Consider the following 14763-nt stretch of genomic DNA (forward strand, 5'->3'; position numbering starts at 1 on the left):
GACACAGCGAGAGAGGGAACACAAGCAGGGGGAGTGGGAGAGAGAGAAGCAGGCTTCCCGCTGAGCAGGGAGCCCAATGCGGGGCTCAATCCCAGGACCCTGGGATCATGACCTGAGCCGAAGGCAGATGCTTAACGACTGAGCCACCCAGGCGCACCTATCATAGTTTTATCATCACCTCTATTCTCCTACACCTATTCACCTACACCACACACCTAAATTATTATGGTCTAATCTGCTTGTTCTATCCACTTTTACAGAACTTTGTCAACAGATTAGTCTGAATTATTTTGATCATGTCCTAGAGGCAAAATGCATTCTACAGTTCCTCACTACCTAGTTTAAAAAAATAAAAAAAATTCCTCAGCTAGGGCCACCTGGGTGGCTCAGTTGGTTAAACGTCTGCCTTTGGCTCAGGTCATGATCGCAGGGTCCTGGAATCGGGCCCCTGCATCGGGCTCCCTGCTCAGCGGGAAGCCTGCTTCTCCCTCTCCCACTCTCCCTGCTTGTGATCCCTCTCTCGCTATGTCTGTCAAAAAAATAAATAAAAATTTTTAAAAAATAATAAAATTTTAAAAAGTCTATGGAGGGGCACCTGGGTGGCTCAGTTGATTAAGCGTCTGCTGTCAGCTCAGGTCATGATCCTGGGGTTATGGGATCGAGCCCCGCATTGGGCTCCCTGCTCAGCCAGGAGTCTGCTTCTCCCTCTCCCTCTGCCCACCCTCACCCTGCTCATGCTATCTCAAATAAAATCCTAAAAAAAAAAATTCCTTGGCTTAGCAATCAGGGTTTCCTGTGTGGTCTCCACCTATACCTACTCCCAAGATTCTCATTCAGATCTCCTCCACCATTGCTTCCACTGTAGGCTCTTCCTTGTTCTCTGAAACAAGGCTCCTTCTCGTACTAGACCCTTGGGTTCATGTGCAACTTTCTCCAACACTTCTAGTCCACAGTAACCTCTAATTTTCTTCCACCTAATATATTCTGTACCATTCTCTCAGAGAACTGGTATCCTTAACTATAATCCATCTAAAATGTTTTGTGTACACACAAGTATGTGTGTGCTCTTCCTGTAAACTCTTGAAGGTCAATTACTTCTTTTGACCTCCAACTACCCAGTGAATTGCTCATTAGTTGCTGCATAAATATTTGTAGAACGATCTTAACAAGATAAGGAATAGTGCTGTGGAAAGAACACTAGTTAACTTGCTTCTCTCCAAACTTCCCTACCTGCATACCTTAGAACAAGCACCCCCTCTTTGGACTAGTTTCCCATCACAGTAAAAAAGCCCTAATTAGTAACTAAGCTCCACCTCACAGAAGAGGAAAACAGAATTGAGGGAAGCAGTCTCTGTGGTCTTTTTTTTTTTTTTTAAAGATCTTATTTATTTGACAGAGAGAGACACAGCGAGAGAGGGAACACAAGCAGGGGCAGAGGCAGAGGGAGAAGCTGGCCTCCTGCCGAGCAGGGAGCCCGATGCGGGGCTCGATCCCAGGACCCTGGGACCATGACCTGAGCCAAAGGCAGACGCCCAACGACTGAGCCACCCAGGCGCCCTCTCTGTGGTCTTCTAAGTGACACCTTAGCACCAGGTCAGGGGAAGGAAAGAGGGAATCCAAAGGCCGAATGATCTCAGGCTTGCTTTGTCCCTCCTCCTCTCCTCCTAAACTTGAGGAAGACTTTGAGCTTTGGATTCCCAGATCGGTCAGTTAAAGTAGGTTGCCACTTAGGCAACAGACCTACAGTAATTGTCTTTATGTTCATTCACGGCTTTTCCTTGTCAAGTTGAAGTTGTTCAAGTGGACAGGTGCCTGGAAGGTAGGGAATGAAGCCAGCACCACCCTGCACCAGACTGAAGGCAGCTGGCGAGGACGCATTTGCTCAGGGCACCGCAAACAACACTGAGCCCGAGCTGAGGCAGGAGGGTGGAGCAGATGGTGTATGAAAAAGAATTAGAAAGAAACAAGAGGTCTAAATAAATGATGAAAGTTTAATACATTAAAACCAGGTATTTATCACTTTTATATTGCATTTGCCATTTCTGAACAATACAAAGTGGAGGCAAATAGTGACACTTCATAAAAATGTTGATTCCCCATTCCCTTCCCTAAGCCCCAGCCTCCCTCAAATATTCCCTCCCACTCCCTACAGAACTCTGTCCTGAATAAAACACTTAAATACATCATAAATAGTAAATTATGAAAAAAAAATAGCAAGAATTGTTTCTTTCCTTCTTGTAAAAAAGAACATGGCAGCAAAGACAGGCAGCCAGAAACTGGCTGGGGGTGTCTAATATAGACAGTTACTTGGGGGATGGGCTAACCTACTATCAAGGTCGGGCAGGATGGAGACAGGACAGTATTCAATAATCTGCCTGAGATGCCTCCTTAGTCCCCAGACAGGAGAAGGAGGATCAGGTGGGGAACCGCAACTCTTGGGAGATGGGGGACAGATGGATTACACAGCTCCCATTTCTGAGTTCTCTGCATGAGAAGGAGCGGGGCATGTGGCACAGCAATGACCTCACCTAGGCAAGAATCTGCTGGCTCCCCGTGAGTCTAAGCGAATATTCTCTAGCCTCATAGATACAGACTGCCTGTTAAACGGACACAGGTGTCCCTTCTGCACCTCAGCTCCTCCTTCCAACGCTGTCGGAAAAGGTGGGAAGAGCAAGGAATAAACCTCCTTTTGAGAAGGATCCAAATTCATTTGATTAAGTCTTCATATTTAGAAAAACAAGCAGAATACATTTCCAATTGCAAAACAGTAATAATTGTGATGGCCTGGCAGTAAGCAGGGTCCTGCCTAGCAAGGGCTCTGATCTTCTGGTCCCATGACTACTCTACTGTTCAACAAAAGGGGTAAAGATTACCCCATGTCCCACTCTCTCCATTCCTTCAGCCTTAAGAAATTCATCAAGAGAGGAGTTGTTAAAGAGGAGCTGCTTCTGGCAAAGCAGTTCCTTAGTTCCATTTCTCAAACACCAGGGGGCTCTTCTGAGGGAACCCCACAAACAGGCATCTCTCCCAACACTGATACAGTTTTGATCTGACACTGTCTGGCTTCAAATTGTGGGCTGTGTGCTAGTTTTTCTTTTCCTTTTTTTAAGGAAAAAAAAGGAAGGTGGGAGTTGGCTTAACACCCTGACTCCCCAAAACCTTTACAAAGATTACAAGGGTCTTCTTCCAGAGAAAGCATGAAGGTGGAGATAATGTGCCAGCCAGTCTGTCCTGAGGAAGTTAAGAGTCCAGCTCCCAGTGAAAGGTAGGTGAAGAGGAAGAAAACCACCAAGTCCAGCAACCCCACTTCCAGCAGGAAGAATGGGGGCTTGAAAACAATTCCATTGTGGAAACCAAGGCTGGCCAGTTGAAAACTCGTGCCCCCTAACTCAGAAGTGGAGAAGATGCTGCTGTCCTCAACTGAGGCACCAATGCCCATTCGTCAGGAAGGGGAAGGAGAAGAGGTTCTTCTTCAGAAAGGAAACCGAGAGCTCCCCTCGCCTCCATTATACTCCTTTTGTGATGACCACGAAGAAGAAAACTCAGCATTGCTGGGGCAAGGGCTGGCTTCTTGGGATCACTAAGCTGGTAGAATCTTGTTCCAAGTCTTCTGAGTTTTTTTGCTCACTGGAAAGGGAAAGAGAAAGAGTGTAAAGTTAAGGATCTGGAGTATGAAATGAGGAGGCAGGAATGGAATTCAAGTTCATTTCAGCCTGACTGGCAGAGTTAAGTTTTCTTCTACTTCATCCTCTGCTTCCAAGTACAAGGTCCCCACAAAATTTAAAAAGGCAAGATTGAAAGGGCACCCAGTTCCTGTAACCTTGCAAATTAACTCCCTGTTCCACTCCATCAGTGATCCTCTTTATACCCTTCAAATAAAGCATTCACCTCCCCCACATCCCAGACACTCACATGGGTGAACTCTGACTCTGCAACTTCAGGCTTTTCCAAGAGGGTTGAACTAACAGGAGAAAAAAAAAATGGAGGCAGAGAGAAGAATTAGAAGATAAGGAAGAGAAAGGACGATCCTCTCACGTCAGATCTCGTACTGCTTCTCCATATTTCACTTCAAGATCAACTTAGGATTCAGAAAGAAGAGGGTGAGGCGCCTGGGTGGCTCAGTCGTTAAGCGTCTGCCTTCAGCTCAGGTCATGATCCCAGGATCCTGGGCCCCGCATTGGGATCCCTGCTCCGCGGGAAGCCTGCTTCTCCCTTTCCCACTCCCCCTGCTTGTGTTCCCTCTCTCGCTGTGTCTGTCAGAAGAGGCTAAGAAACTACCAGACTTAGAAGCATGTTGTTTTAATTAATAGTTAATTTAATTAACTAGCTTCTTGAGTACTACAAAAATATTTCCTAATCCCTCCCCTTCTGTCCTCAATTCCCAGGTGTGGTAGGCACTCAGTGATCACGGCTGCCTGATATTTGCACCACTGTGTAATTCTCTCCTCTTGAATGAGGTCTGGATTTAGTGACTCTCTTCCAGAGGACAGAATGTAGGCGAGGTGATGGAACATCAATTCTGAGATTAGGTTACAAAAAGACCCTACCTAGGGGCGCCTGGGTGGCTCAGACGGTTAAGCCTCTCTGCCTTCAGCTCAGGTCCCAGGGTCCTGGGATCAAGCCCCACATCGGGCACCCTGCTCAGCAGGAAGCCTGCTTCTCCCTCTCCTACTCCCCCTGCTTGTTTTCCCTCTCTCTGTCTCTATGTCAAATAAAATTAAAAAAAAAAAAAAAAAAAAAAAAGACCCTACCTAGCTTCTTCTTGGGCTCGAGCTCTCTCACTAACTGTTTGCTCTGAGGGAAGCTAGCTGCCACATGGGGAAAGCATGTGACAAGGAACTGAGGCAGGACCACTGGCCAACGGCCTGCAAGGAACCGAATCTTGCCAACAACCACATAAGTGAGCTTAGAAGTTGATCCTCCCTCGGGGCGAGCCTCCAGATGAGACTACTTCCCTAACAGCTTCACTGTAACCTCCTGAGAGACCCTGAGCCAGTGGCACCCAGCTAAGTCACTCCTAGATATTTAAGCTGCATAAAATCTGAGATAATAAATGTTTATAGTTTTTAGCTGCCACGCTGGGGGTAATTTGTTATACAATAATATAAATTTTTGTACCTGGAAGTGAAGTGCTACTGAAATTTTTAAAAAACTAAAAAGTGGAAGTGGCTTTGGAAGAGGGAAGTGGGCTTTAAGCAGCATTTTAGTGAAAGTTTAAAAGTGCCATGAATATACTGTAGAATTTAGACTTGAATGAGGGAGTTGCCAGTGTGGGCTCAAAGGCAAGTGAGAAAAATCTTATGGGAAACTGAAGGAAAGGGATCCCTGTAATGCACTGGAACAAAGTTTTGCAACAATGTCATATGCAGTTACGTGAAAAGCAGAATATGTGTCTAATGAATTGGGTGATCTACCTAAGGAGAATTCTAAACAAAGTGCTAAAGGTGCCACCTGGTTCCTTCTTAATGCTTATAGTAAAATGAGAAGAAAAAAATTAAGGGAAGGACTATTAAATAAAAGGACGACTTGCCAGGATTGATGGTTTTGAAAATTCTGAGCCCCTCCAGCAGATAGCAAACAATGCTATAAAATTAAGAAACAGTTTGTGAGCAAGCATAAAACCTGGGCACTGCCAGGAAAATGTGGTCTAGAGACAAAGCCAAGTTATGACTGTAAAATATTTAAGACTTCAGAAAAATCAAAGTTGGTTCCTTAGAGTACTGTTCAATCGTACAAAAGACCATTCAAAAACATCACCCAGATCCTCTCAACTTAACATCTCTAAGAAGCACAGGGCTTAGGAAGAAGGTATCTGTGGTGTGGCTTTTGTTGAGGGGACTGAATTCCAGTGAGACTCACGGGAGGCCCACAAAATCTTTGAGGGCATTATAACAGCATAAACATTCACAGCTTGGACTGACTGAAAGGGACAGACACAGTGCAAAATGAAGAAACCGCTGGACCCCAAAATTGTACTGGCAGGAAGCAGGCTGAGTAAATTACTCAGCTGCAAACACATGCTAGCTTTCATGAAAAAGGAAGACTCAGAAAGCAAAACCACGAGTTCAAAGGGTGGAGTCGAGAGTCACGGAGAATTACCCCCAACTTATCCTCTGATCAAAGCAACTCCAACAGTTGCTGGATTTTGGACTAGCTCTGTGCCTCCCTCACTCTTTCTGCACAGGAGTGTTCAGTGGTTAGCTACTTACTGCCTCACCATTGTCTGCTGGGTGTGCAGCGAGAAAACAGCTATCTCTTTAGTTTCACAAGTCCAAAGACTGAGAGCAACCGTACTCATGGAACAATACCTGGGGAGCTCCTCCAAACCAAGACCTACTTGAGATGACAAAATTCTGGAATTTAAGCTGCTGCTCTAACGGGATGAGACTTTTGAAGACCGTGGGCGCAAATGAATGCATTTCGCACAGGGAGGGATAGGAATCACTGGGAGCCAGAAGATGGACTGTGATAGGTCACTTTTGAGGTGGCTCCCAGTGAGTTCTGCATCCTGGTATTCACACCTTTGTGGAATCCCTTCTTTGTGAGTGTGGGCTAGATTCAGTGACTAGAATGCAGTACTGGTGATAGTATGTCAATTCTGAGATTAGGTCCCAAAAAGATTATGAATTCTGCATAGGTGCGTGCACTCTCAATTGCTCACTCTGAGGGAAGCCAGTTGCGATGTTTTGAATTGTCCTAAGGAGAGGCTCATGTGGCAAAGAACCAAGGGAGGCCCCCAGCCAACTGCCAGCAAGGAACTAAGGCCCTCTGTCCAGCAACCCACAAGGAACTGAATCCTGCCAATAAGCATATACATGAGCTTAGAAGTGGAGCCTCTCAGCTGAATCTTCAGAAGAGATGGGAGGCCCGGGCCAACACCTCATGAAAGACCTTGAGCCAGAGGACCCAGCTAAGCTGTACGCACATTCCTGACCCACAGAAACTATGATATGTGTTTGTTATTTTAATCCACTAAGTTTTGGGTTAATTTATTATGATGGAATAGATAATCAACACACCATGTAACAAAATTAAATCACAATCTTTAGAATGGGTCCTTTTACAAGATTGTTCATTTTCTTCACTGCCCAGCAATCTTTCCAGGCTTACAAAGTAAGCTGAGAATTCTCACCTAACTCACCAAGAGATAAAGGGTTAGTTGGGGCGTATTTTGACTATCAAAATAGTCTGCACACCCCCTAAAGATGCAGAGATATTGACACACTTCTCCAAATCACTAAAGATGAGCTAAGGGAAAGTAAACCTGGAAAAATCTAGTGAAGAGCAAAAGACAAACAATGATCTCTTGAAAAAAAAAATTATGGAGGTTCCCAAGGACCTGAAGAGAGAGAGATGAAAAGATTTTATGAAGAAAGGGGCCAAGGAACCAACCTTGTAGTTTGCATTTGCAAAGTCTCTCCAACTACAGGTGAGAAATAGGGGTCAGGAATAGTCGAGACCTCACTGACTTTCTCCAAAGGTGGAGTCTGAGGTAAAACATCAGGACGACCGAAGTGGACGCCTGGAAAAAAGAAAAGGGAAAAAAATCAATAAATAAAAAAGAAGACAAAATGGGGTGGGGGAAATACAGGAGGGAAAAAATGTAGCAACTTGGCTTTTCCTGAATAGGAACAGGGAGTAGAGATCCTAGGCAGATAAGACAGGGCTCAGAAGGAAGGGAGGGAGTGCCCAATCACATGGGAACCCCAGCCCTGGCGCTGACCTGGCTCCACTTCCGCCTTGGTTGTCACTTGTGCCTTGTGCTCCCCAGAGACCGATGTCTGGTAAGTAATGCAGGAGTTGCCGCTGGGGCCTGCTCGCCGAGAGAAAGATGAGCCAGACCGAAACTTTTTGGAAGGAGAGGGCTTCACTTCAAAAGGGAAAGAGAAAGCCTACTTAGCACCCACCTGAGAAACCATCACCAAGACATAGATACAAATTGCTAGCATCCCCAACACAAACCCAAAGGTGCTCTGCAAAGCGGGAAGAAGGACTAATGTCAACAAAGACAGGCTCTACGAACTACTCTTTCAGAGGAGAGGGTGTGCATCTCGGTTCACCTCACTTTGGAAAGCAGAGAACCAAGAGGAAAGCAGACACATACATATCTTGCCCCCGCTACACACAACCTCCATGGCTTTGCTTCCACCGGATGAGATGTCCTCCATTCCGTCACTCCCTTGTTCTTTAATAGCATCCTCCAGTTCAAGCAGACGAAGAGGACCCTTTCATTCTGCATCCTTGTAGCACTTATGCACACAGCACCGTGATACTTTACACTTGCTTATATGTCACGCTGAAAAGACTTTGAGGGGATTTCCTCACGTTTCTTAAGACTGTCTGGCATGCCTAAGTCCCCTCTGCCGCACCGATGGGGTGACGGAGGCCTATGATGAGGCGGCGGGAAGGAGGAGCTGGAAATTTGCCAATGGCAGCACCACTGAAAGGCTGGGAAAGAAGAATACTGGCACCTTCCAGCCAAGAAAGTTGAGGGAAGAGAGTAAGAACGACTGCTAAGCAGAAATCAGTATATGCTTCTCCAACCCTTTGATCCTAGTCTGAGAGTCCTTGGCACTGGGGATATGAAGAAAAAACAAAACACTGGTAACATCGTCACCTATCTCTGTCTGTAGGTCTGCCTCTATCTCAGCCTATGCCATAGGATCCTACTCCCACAATGACACTTTCCTCCCCCCTCCCCCAATCCCACCAATTTCCCAGAAATGCCCCTCACCTCAATGACACACGAAGGGAGAGCCAGGGGAAAAGCAGCAACTCGGAAACCACTGGGACAGACAGAGTGACTGACATAAAGACGGGCAGCAGCTCTCACGGGATGTGGGTAGAGCAGAAGAGGCTTTGGCAGTTCCCTGACAGAGGTGTCTTGCCCACCCATCTCCTGGAGTAAGGGAGTCATTGGGGGGTCATCTGGTAGAAGCCACTTACGGGGTATCTTCTTGAACACCGTGCTGCACATGAAGCGCTGGAACCGTTCAGCATAGAAGCCTGGGCGATGCACCGATACGGTGTCCTGCAGAGCAGAAGACATGGCTGCAGAGTTAAAGAGGGGGAGGCCCAGCAAGAGGATCGCTATTTAGTCCAAGGGCCATTTTCCTCTAGGCTGAGACCCTAGCAGAAGGGTAGAACCCACAAATGAAATAAGAAAGAAAGAAGAAACTGAGGGGGCAAATCAGAACTGAAGGAGGCGGGAGGAGAGCCTCTAGCAAACTGCTACTCACCCCATCGTGTACCAGGGCTTTCCAAGAGTGCTCCAACTTCTTAACAAACCTGCCAAGAAAAATGTGTGTCACATAGTCACAGAATTTTTAAATGAATGACAGTTTTCTCTTTTATGAAGTTAAAGAAGCTGGGAAAGCACTCCCTCTATTACACTGGCTTTCCAAAGAACAGACACAGTAGTGCTCGTTCAGGACGGAGATCAAAGCTGTTTCTAGGGAAGTTAATTACCTCCCCCATGGAAAAAGGGAACTTAGTATGTCCCTGGCAAGTCAGGGACAAGAACATTTATTGCAAAAGGAGAAATGAAGGGATATATGCACATGCCTGAAGAGGGGAGTTAAAACTGGATGATAATACTCTGAAACAGTCAACCAAGGATTGTCCAGTCATTAGTAGCTGAAACCTGTTTTTAGGGGTAAAACTGGGATGTAGCATTTCCAGATCCTCCCTATCACTTCACTGCCTCAGTTCCATAGGTTAATAGCATAGGACACAGTGATCCTCTTGTTTTTCCTCCAAGGAAAAGAGGAACATGTTTCCAGCTGTATCCCAATGTGGAGTATGACTCATCTCCCAGGTTTTTCACAAAGAGCCAGACAGATGGTGTATTCTACCCTGGTGCTTCTGAGGACTGACTCAGCTCTCCACAGAGGTATACGTTATGGTTGGGAAGGTGGCAGGGTAATGAAGTCAAGGAGACAGGCAAAATCAAGGAAATAAACCACCATCTGAAACCTGATGAGGTAAGCAGCTAGAATGCAACTCTGTTCCTGTTTCAGGAAGAGTGACAAACCCATCTAAAGGAGAAATGTGAATGGTTATCCGCAACCACTCTGCCCCCTCTTTTGGGATCCATATGCTCCTCACCTGTAAGACTGGAGAATGTCAATGATCCCAATATAAAGCAGCAGCCTTTCCCCTTTACTATTGCGGGCAGGGATGCCACCCATACTGTTCCGGAAGACAAGAAGAAAACAGTAAGAAAATCTCTGGCCTAGCACAAGGGTTTCTCCTAACCTCGAGCCAGATCAGGACAGGGAACTGAGACCTAACCATAACTGTCCCATCTTCCATAAACTGGGGAAGAGTGAAAACCTTCCTCCAACTCCAAGAGCCGCTCTGGAGTATGTATTATAACCTCTTTCTCTCCAAGTCTCACTCGCCTGCCTCTCCGACCCCAATTCCACCAAAGAATCTAAAGTCACCCCTACTCAGCTACACTGGAAACGCTCAGATAACTCTGAACTTGCTCAGTGCTTTCATATTCTAATTCACACCCACTAGGACACTCTTCTTGAGAATCACAGTAAAGGCTACCTTAAAAATGAAACCACTTACAAGACATTTATGATGCTTCAGTAAATACACTTCCTTGATAGATCCGTGATGGTAAGAAAGACTCCTTCCATAAAGCTGCCTATAGTAAATTACTTTTGGTGAAGTTCTAATAGAATATGCAGACATGTGTCTCGGACTCTGAGTATATTCTTTTTGAAAGGTGTTTTAATTTTAAATAGTTCTCCTTCCCAGATGTACTAGAGATCCCCAATTTAAGCCCTCTTCCTTTCCTTTTACATTCTTAAGCAGGCTTGTTCTATAGTTTCATAAGTGTTAATACTGTCAACTTAACTGCTGAATTGGGGCTACTCTGATGCCAGGAGCTGCATCCTTTCCTCAAGAAAAAAAAAAAATGCCGTGTCTACGCTCTCCTTCCTGGTGCCCCTGAGCCCACTCACTGGTCATCAGTCTCCATGGTGCCACCTCGCCGAGCCTCGCCCTGGATAGATTCCATAGCCGTGGAATAAAGAGCCTTTTGGGGGGCTGGTCTGCGAGTGTCAGCTGAGGATTGTGCTTCACTGCCTAAGGGCTCTCTTTGAGCATGATCTATGTTATGGATCGACATCAAGAGGCTATAGTCCATTATCTTGAAGCTCTGCAGCACCTAATGAAAGGAAAAAAACAAACCATGTTCTGAGCCTTGGGAGGTATGAGGATTTTTTTCAGGATCTCACAGCTTTCCTAATTATTCTTTCTTTCTTTAAGATTTTATTTATTTATTTGACAGAGAGAGACACAGTGAGGGAGCACAAGCAGGGGGAGTGGGAGAGGGAGAAGCAGGCTTCCCGCTGAGCAGGGAGCCCGATGCGGGGCTCAATCCCAGGACCCTGGGATCATGACCTGAGCCAAAGGCGGAAGCCTAATGACTGAGCCACCCAGGTGCCCCCTATTTTTATTTTTAATTTTTTTTAAAGATTTTATTTATTTGAGAGAGAGAGCATGGGAGGGGGGAGGATCAGAGGGAGAAGGAGAATCCCCGCTGAGCACGGAGCCTAATGCAGGGCTCAATCCTGGGACTCTGGGATCATGGCCTGAACTGAAGGCAGACGCTTAACCGACTGAGCCACCCAGGCGCCCTCATTTTTTTTATGACTTTATTTTTTTAAAGATTTGAGAGGGAGACAGAGAGAGGGGGGCACATAGGGAGGGGGAAGCGCAGAGGGAGAGAAAAACTTCAGCAGACTCCACGCTCAAGGTGGAGCTGATGCAGGGCTCATTCTCACGACCTTGAGATCACAACCTGAGAAAACCGAGAGTCGGATGCTCAACTGACTGCACCACCCAGGGGCCCCTAAAGGTTTTATTTTCAAGTAATCTCTAGGGGCGCCTGGGTGGCTCAGTCACTTAAACGTCTGCCTTTGGCTCAGGTCATGATCCCAGGGTCCTGGGATCGAGCCCCACGTCCAGCTCCTTGCTCAACAGGGAGCCTGCTTCTCCCTCTCCTTCCTACTTGAGCTCTCTCACTATCTCTGTATCTCTCTTAAAATAAATACATAAAATCTTTTTTTTTAAAGATTTTATTTATTCATGAGAGAGAGAGAGAGAGAGAGAGAAGCAGAGGGAGAAGCAGGCTCCCAAGGAGCAGGGAGCCCGATGCGGGACTCGATCCCAGGACCCCGGGATCATGACCTGAGCCGAAGGCAGACACTGAACCATCTGAGCCACCCAGGCACCCCAATACATAAAATCTTAAAAAAAAAATTTTTTTTTTAAATTTCAAATAATCTGTATATCCAACGTGGGGCTTGAACTCACAACCACAAGATCAAGAGTTGCACATTCCCCCAACTGAACTACCCAGGTGCCCCAAGATTCAATTATTCTTGACCTCCAGGGTTAACTATAGGCTTATCCTTTGCTCCTCCTACTCCCTGGAGAAAAATGTATTAATCTCCTCCAGTCACTCATTATTTCTATCCACTCAGCTTTCTTCTATTTGAGTAAATATATATTAGGCCACTGACTAGCCCACAACACCCTCTGTTTGTTCTTTCCTTCTATTTGTGAAAAGAGCATTACGTTCTCAATGAACGTGGAATACGTATTTGTGCTGTAAAGAATCCACAAGGAAGGTGTGGTAAAAGTACATTTCATGATGGAGTGTATCTGTTGCAGGACTTTATATAACCAGCTTTGATTCGGTTCAGTATTTACTGAAGCCCTACCACCTGTAGGCGTTGTGCCTGTTTATGGGGATACAAAGATACTCCAGAGTTTCTGTTCTCAACAATATTATCATTTAGGAAAGAAAATAAATGTAAAAATAAATCCAATACAGCCTAATACATGCAACAACAGAAGTGCTTACATGATTGATAGTACGGAGGAGGTCAGGAAGTGATACGTAAATAAGTTTATGAAGAATAAATTAGAAAGTAAGTCCAAACAAATAAAGGAAGGAATACTCCAACGCCTGGAAGCATGAAACAAACAGCACATTATGTGCAGGGAGGTATAATTTCATACTGCTAAAACAGAAAATGCAAAGGACAGGTGTGGCAGATTACAGAAGCTGATAGAAGCAAAAATAATGACAGGCCTGATATATCATATTAAGGACCCTGGATTCTTTTTTTTTTTTTGAAGATTTTATTTGACACAGAGAGACAGAGAGAGTGCGCGCACGCACATGCATGCATTCCCCACTGAGCAGAGAGCTCATTGTGGGGCTTGATCCCAGGACTCTGGGATCATGGCCTAAGCCAAAGGCAGATGCTTAACCAACTGAACCACCCAGGCGCACCAAGAAGCCTGGATTATATCCTATAGTTCTCAACCCTCTTTCCATCCCAGAACAGAGTGCAAAAGGGTATACTCTCACCAGTTCCAGTAGCCCACTTTGGTGATGCAGCTCAACCAAAGGTGTTTTGCTAGGTTGGTGGAGAAAGGGATGAAGAAAGCACAGGAGTGATTCTTATGTATACTTTCTTTCTTTCTTTTTTTTTTTTTTTAAAGATTTTATTTATTTGACAGAGAGAGACAAAGCAAGAGAGGGAACACAAGCAGGGGGAGTGGGAGAGGGAGAAGCAGGCTTCCCGCTGAGCAGGGAGTCCAATGAGGGGCTTGATCCCAGGACTCTGGGATCATGACCTGAGCCGAAGGCAGACGCTTAACAACTGAGCCACCCAGGCGCCCCTTATGTATAGTTTCTTAAAACAACTCTTTATTCTACTGTGTCCAGTCCTTTCAACCAAAGGAGCCAAACTAAAATAAGCATTACCCTACAAGTAGATGCAGAGTAAGCAAAGGACAAGGATGGACAACGTTATGGAGTAGAGGAAGATGATCCTACAATAGCAGTTGAGAAAAAAACAATCAGAGATGCAAAAAAATCAGTAGGAAAAGGTGTCACAAAATCCAAAAGAAGGTACGTTAAGAAAATGGAAATAAACTTTCAAGCAGCAGAAAATGCAAGTAAGGACTGAGAAATATTCTCTACTTGGCATCCCAGGTGGGCACTAGGGAGGGTAGTTCAACTGAAGGGGTGAGAGCAAAAGCCATGACAGTGAGTTGAGGCAGGAATAGAACATAAATGAAAAGGAAAAATGGAAGCATTATTACATGGAGACAATGGAAGTAAAAAACAAACAAACAAACAAAAAAAAACTCCAGGGGCACCATGGTGGCTCAGTTGGTTAAGTGTTCGCCTTTGGCTCAGGTCATGATCCCAGGGTCCTGGGATCGAGGCCCGCACTGGGCTCCTTGCTCCGCGGGGAGCCTGCCTCTCCCTCTCCCTCTGCCTGCCGCTCCCCCTGCTGGTGCTCTGTCAAATAAATAAAATCTTAAAAAAAAAATAAAATAAAAAATCCTCCTAACCTTAAGATGGAAGAGATAAAAGTTGGCTTGCATGCAGAAAGAAAACAGTTGTTAGAGGCTGAAGCCAGGGGAGGGAAAGGAAGCAAGATGTGAAACAGAACCCTAAAGAAACAGTCCTGAGAAGTGACTGACCTGGAATAAGCCACCAAATTGGGCAGAAAGAAGATTAAAGATGGGTAAGTATAGACATGTTTATAAACTGGGGCTGGGAGCAGGACAAGGGGGTGGTATGGAATAGAAGAGTGAGGTAATCTGTTGAGAAACAAGGCTGGGGTATTAAGAGTTAGAAAATGGTTTGGAGAGAGTGACAATCGTGTGACACCTGTGCTGAGAGGAACAGGAAGTGGAATGGTGAACAATACTGAGGCT

General features: G+C 45.5%; 1 protein-coding gene across 2 annotated transcripts in view; it reads right to left on the minus strand.

Annotated features, from left to right (window-relative positions):
- Positions 1–3537: 3537 nt before the first annotated feature.
- PIP5K1A (phosphatidylinositol-4-phosphate 5-kinase type 1 alpha) overlaps positions 3538–14763 on the minus strand; it is a 36394-nt gene continuing 25168 nt past the window's right edge. For both annotated transcript variants that reach the window (XM_028088226.2, XM_028088227.2), the window contains 8 exons: positions 10977–11182; positions 10108–10191; positions 9240–9288; positions 8947–9031; positions 7724–7870; positions 7393–7522; positions 3913–3961; positions 3538–3627 (listed from right to left, as the gene is read on the minus strand). In XM_028088226.2, coding sequence (XP_027944027.1) covers positions 3625–3627; positions 3913–3961; positions 7393–7522; positions 7724–7870; positions 8947–9031; positions 9240–9288; positions 10108–10191; positions 10977–11182 — 753 coding nt within the window. In that variant the 3' untranslated portion in view covers positions 3538–3624. The remainder of the gene's footprint in view (positions 3628–3912; positions 3962–7392; positions 7523–7723; positions 7871–8946; positions 9032–9239; positions 9289–10107; positions 10192–10976; positions 11183–14763) is intronic.

The sequence above is a fragment of the Eumetopias jubatus genome, unplaced genomic scaffold, assembly GCF_037043125.1.
Source record: "Eumetopias jubatus isolate StellerSeaLion01/CBP00866 unplaced genomic scaffold, mEumJub1_p1.0 scaffold_4, whole genome shotgun sequence".
NCBI lineage: Eukaryota > Metazoa > Chordata > Mammalia > Carnivora > Otariidae > Eumetopias > Eumetopias jubatus.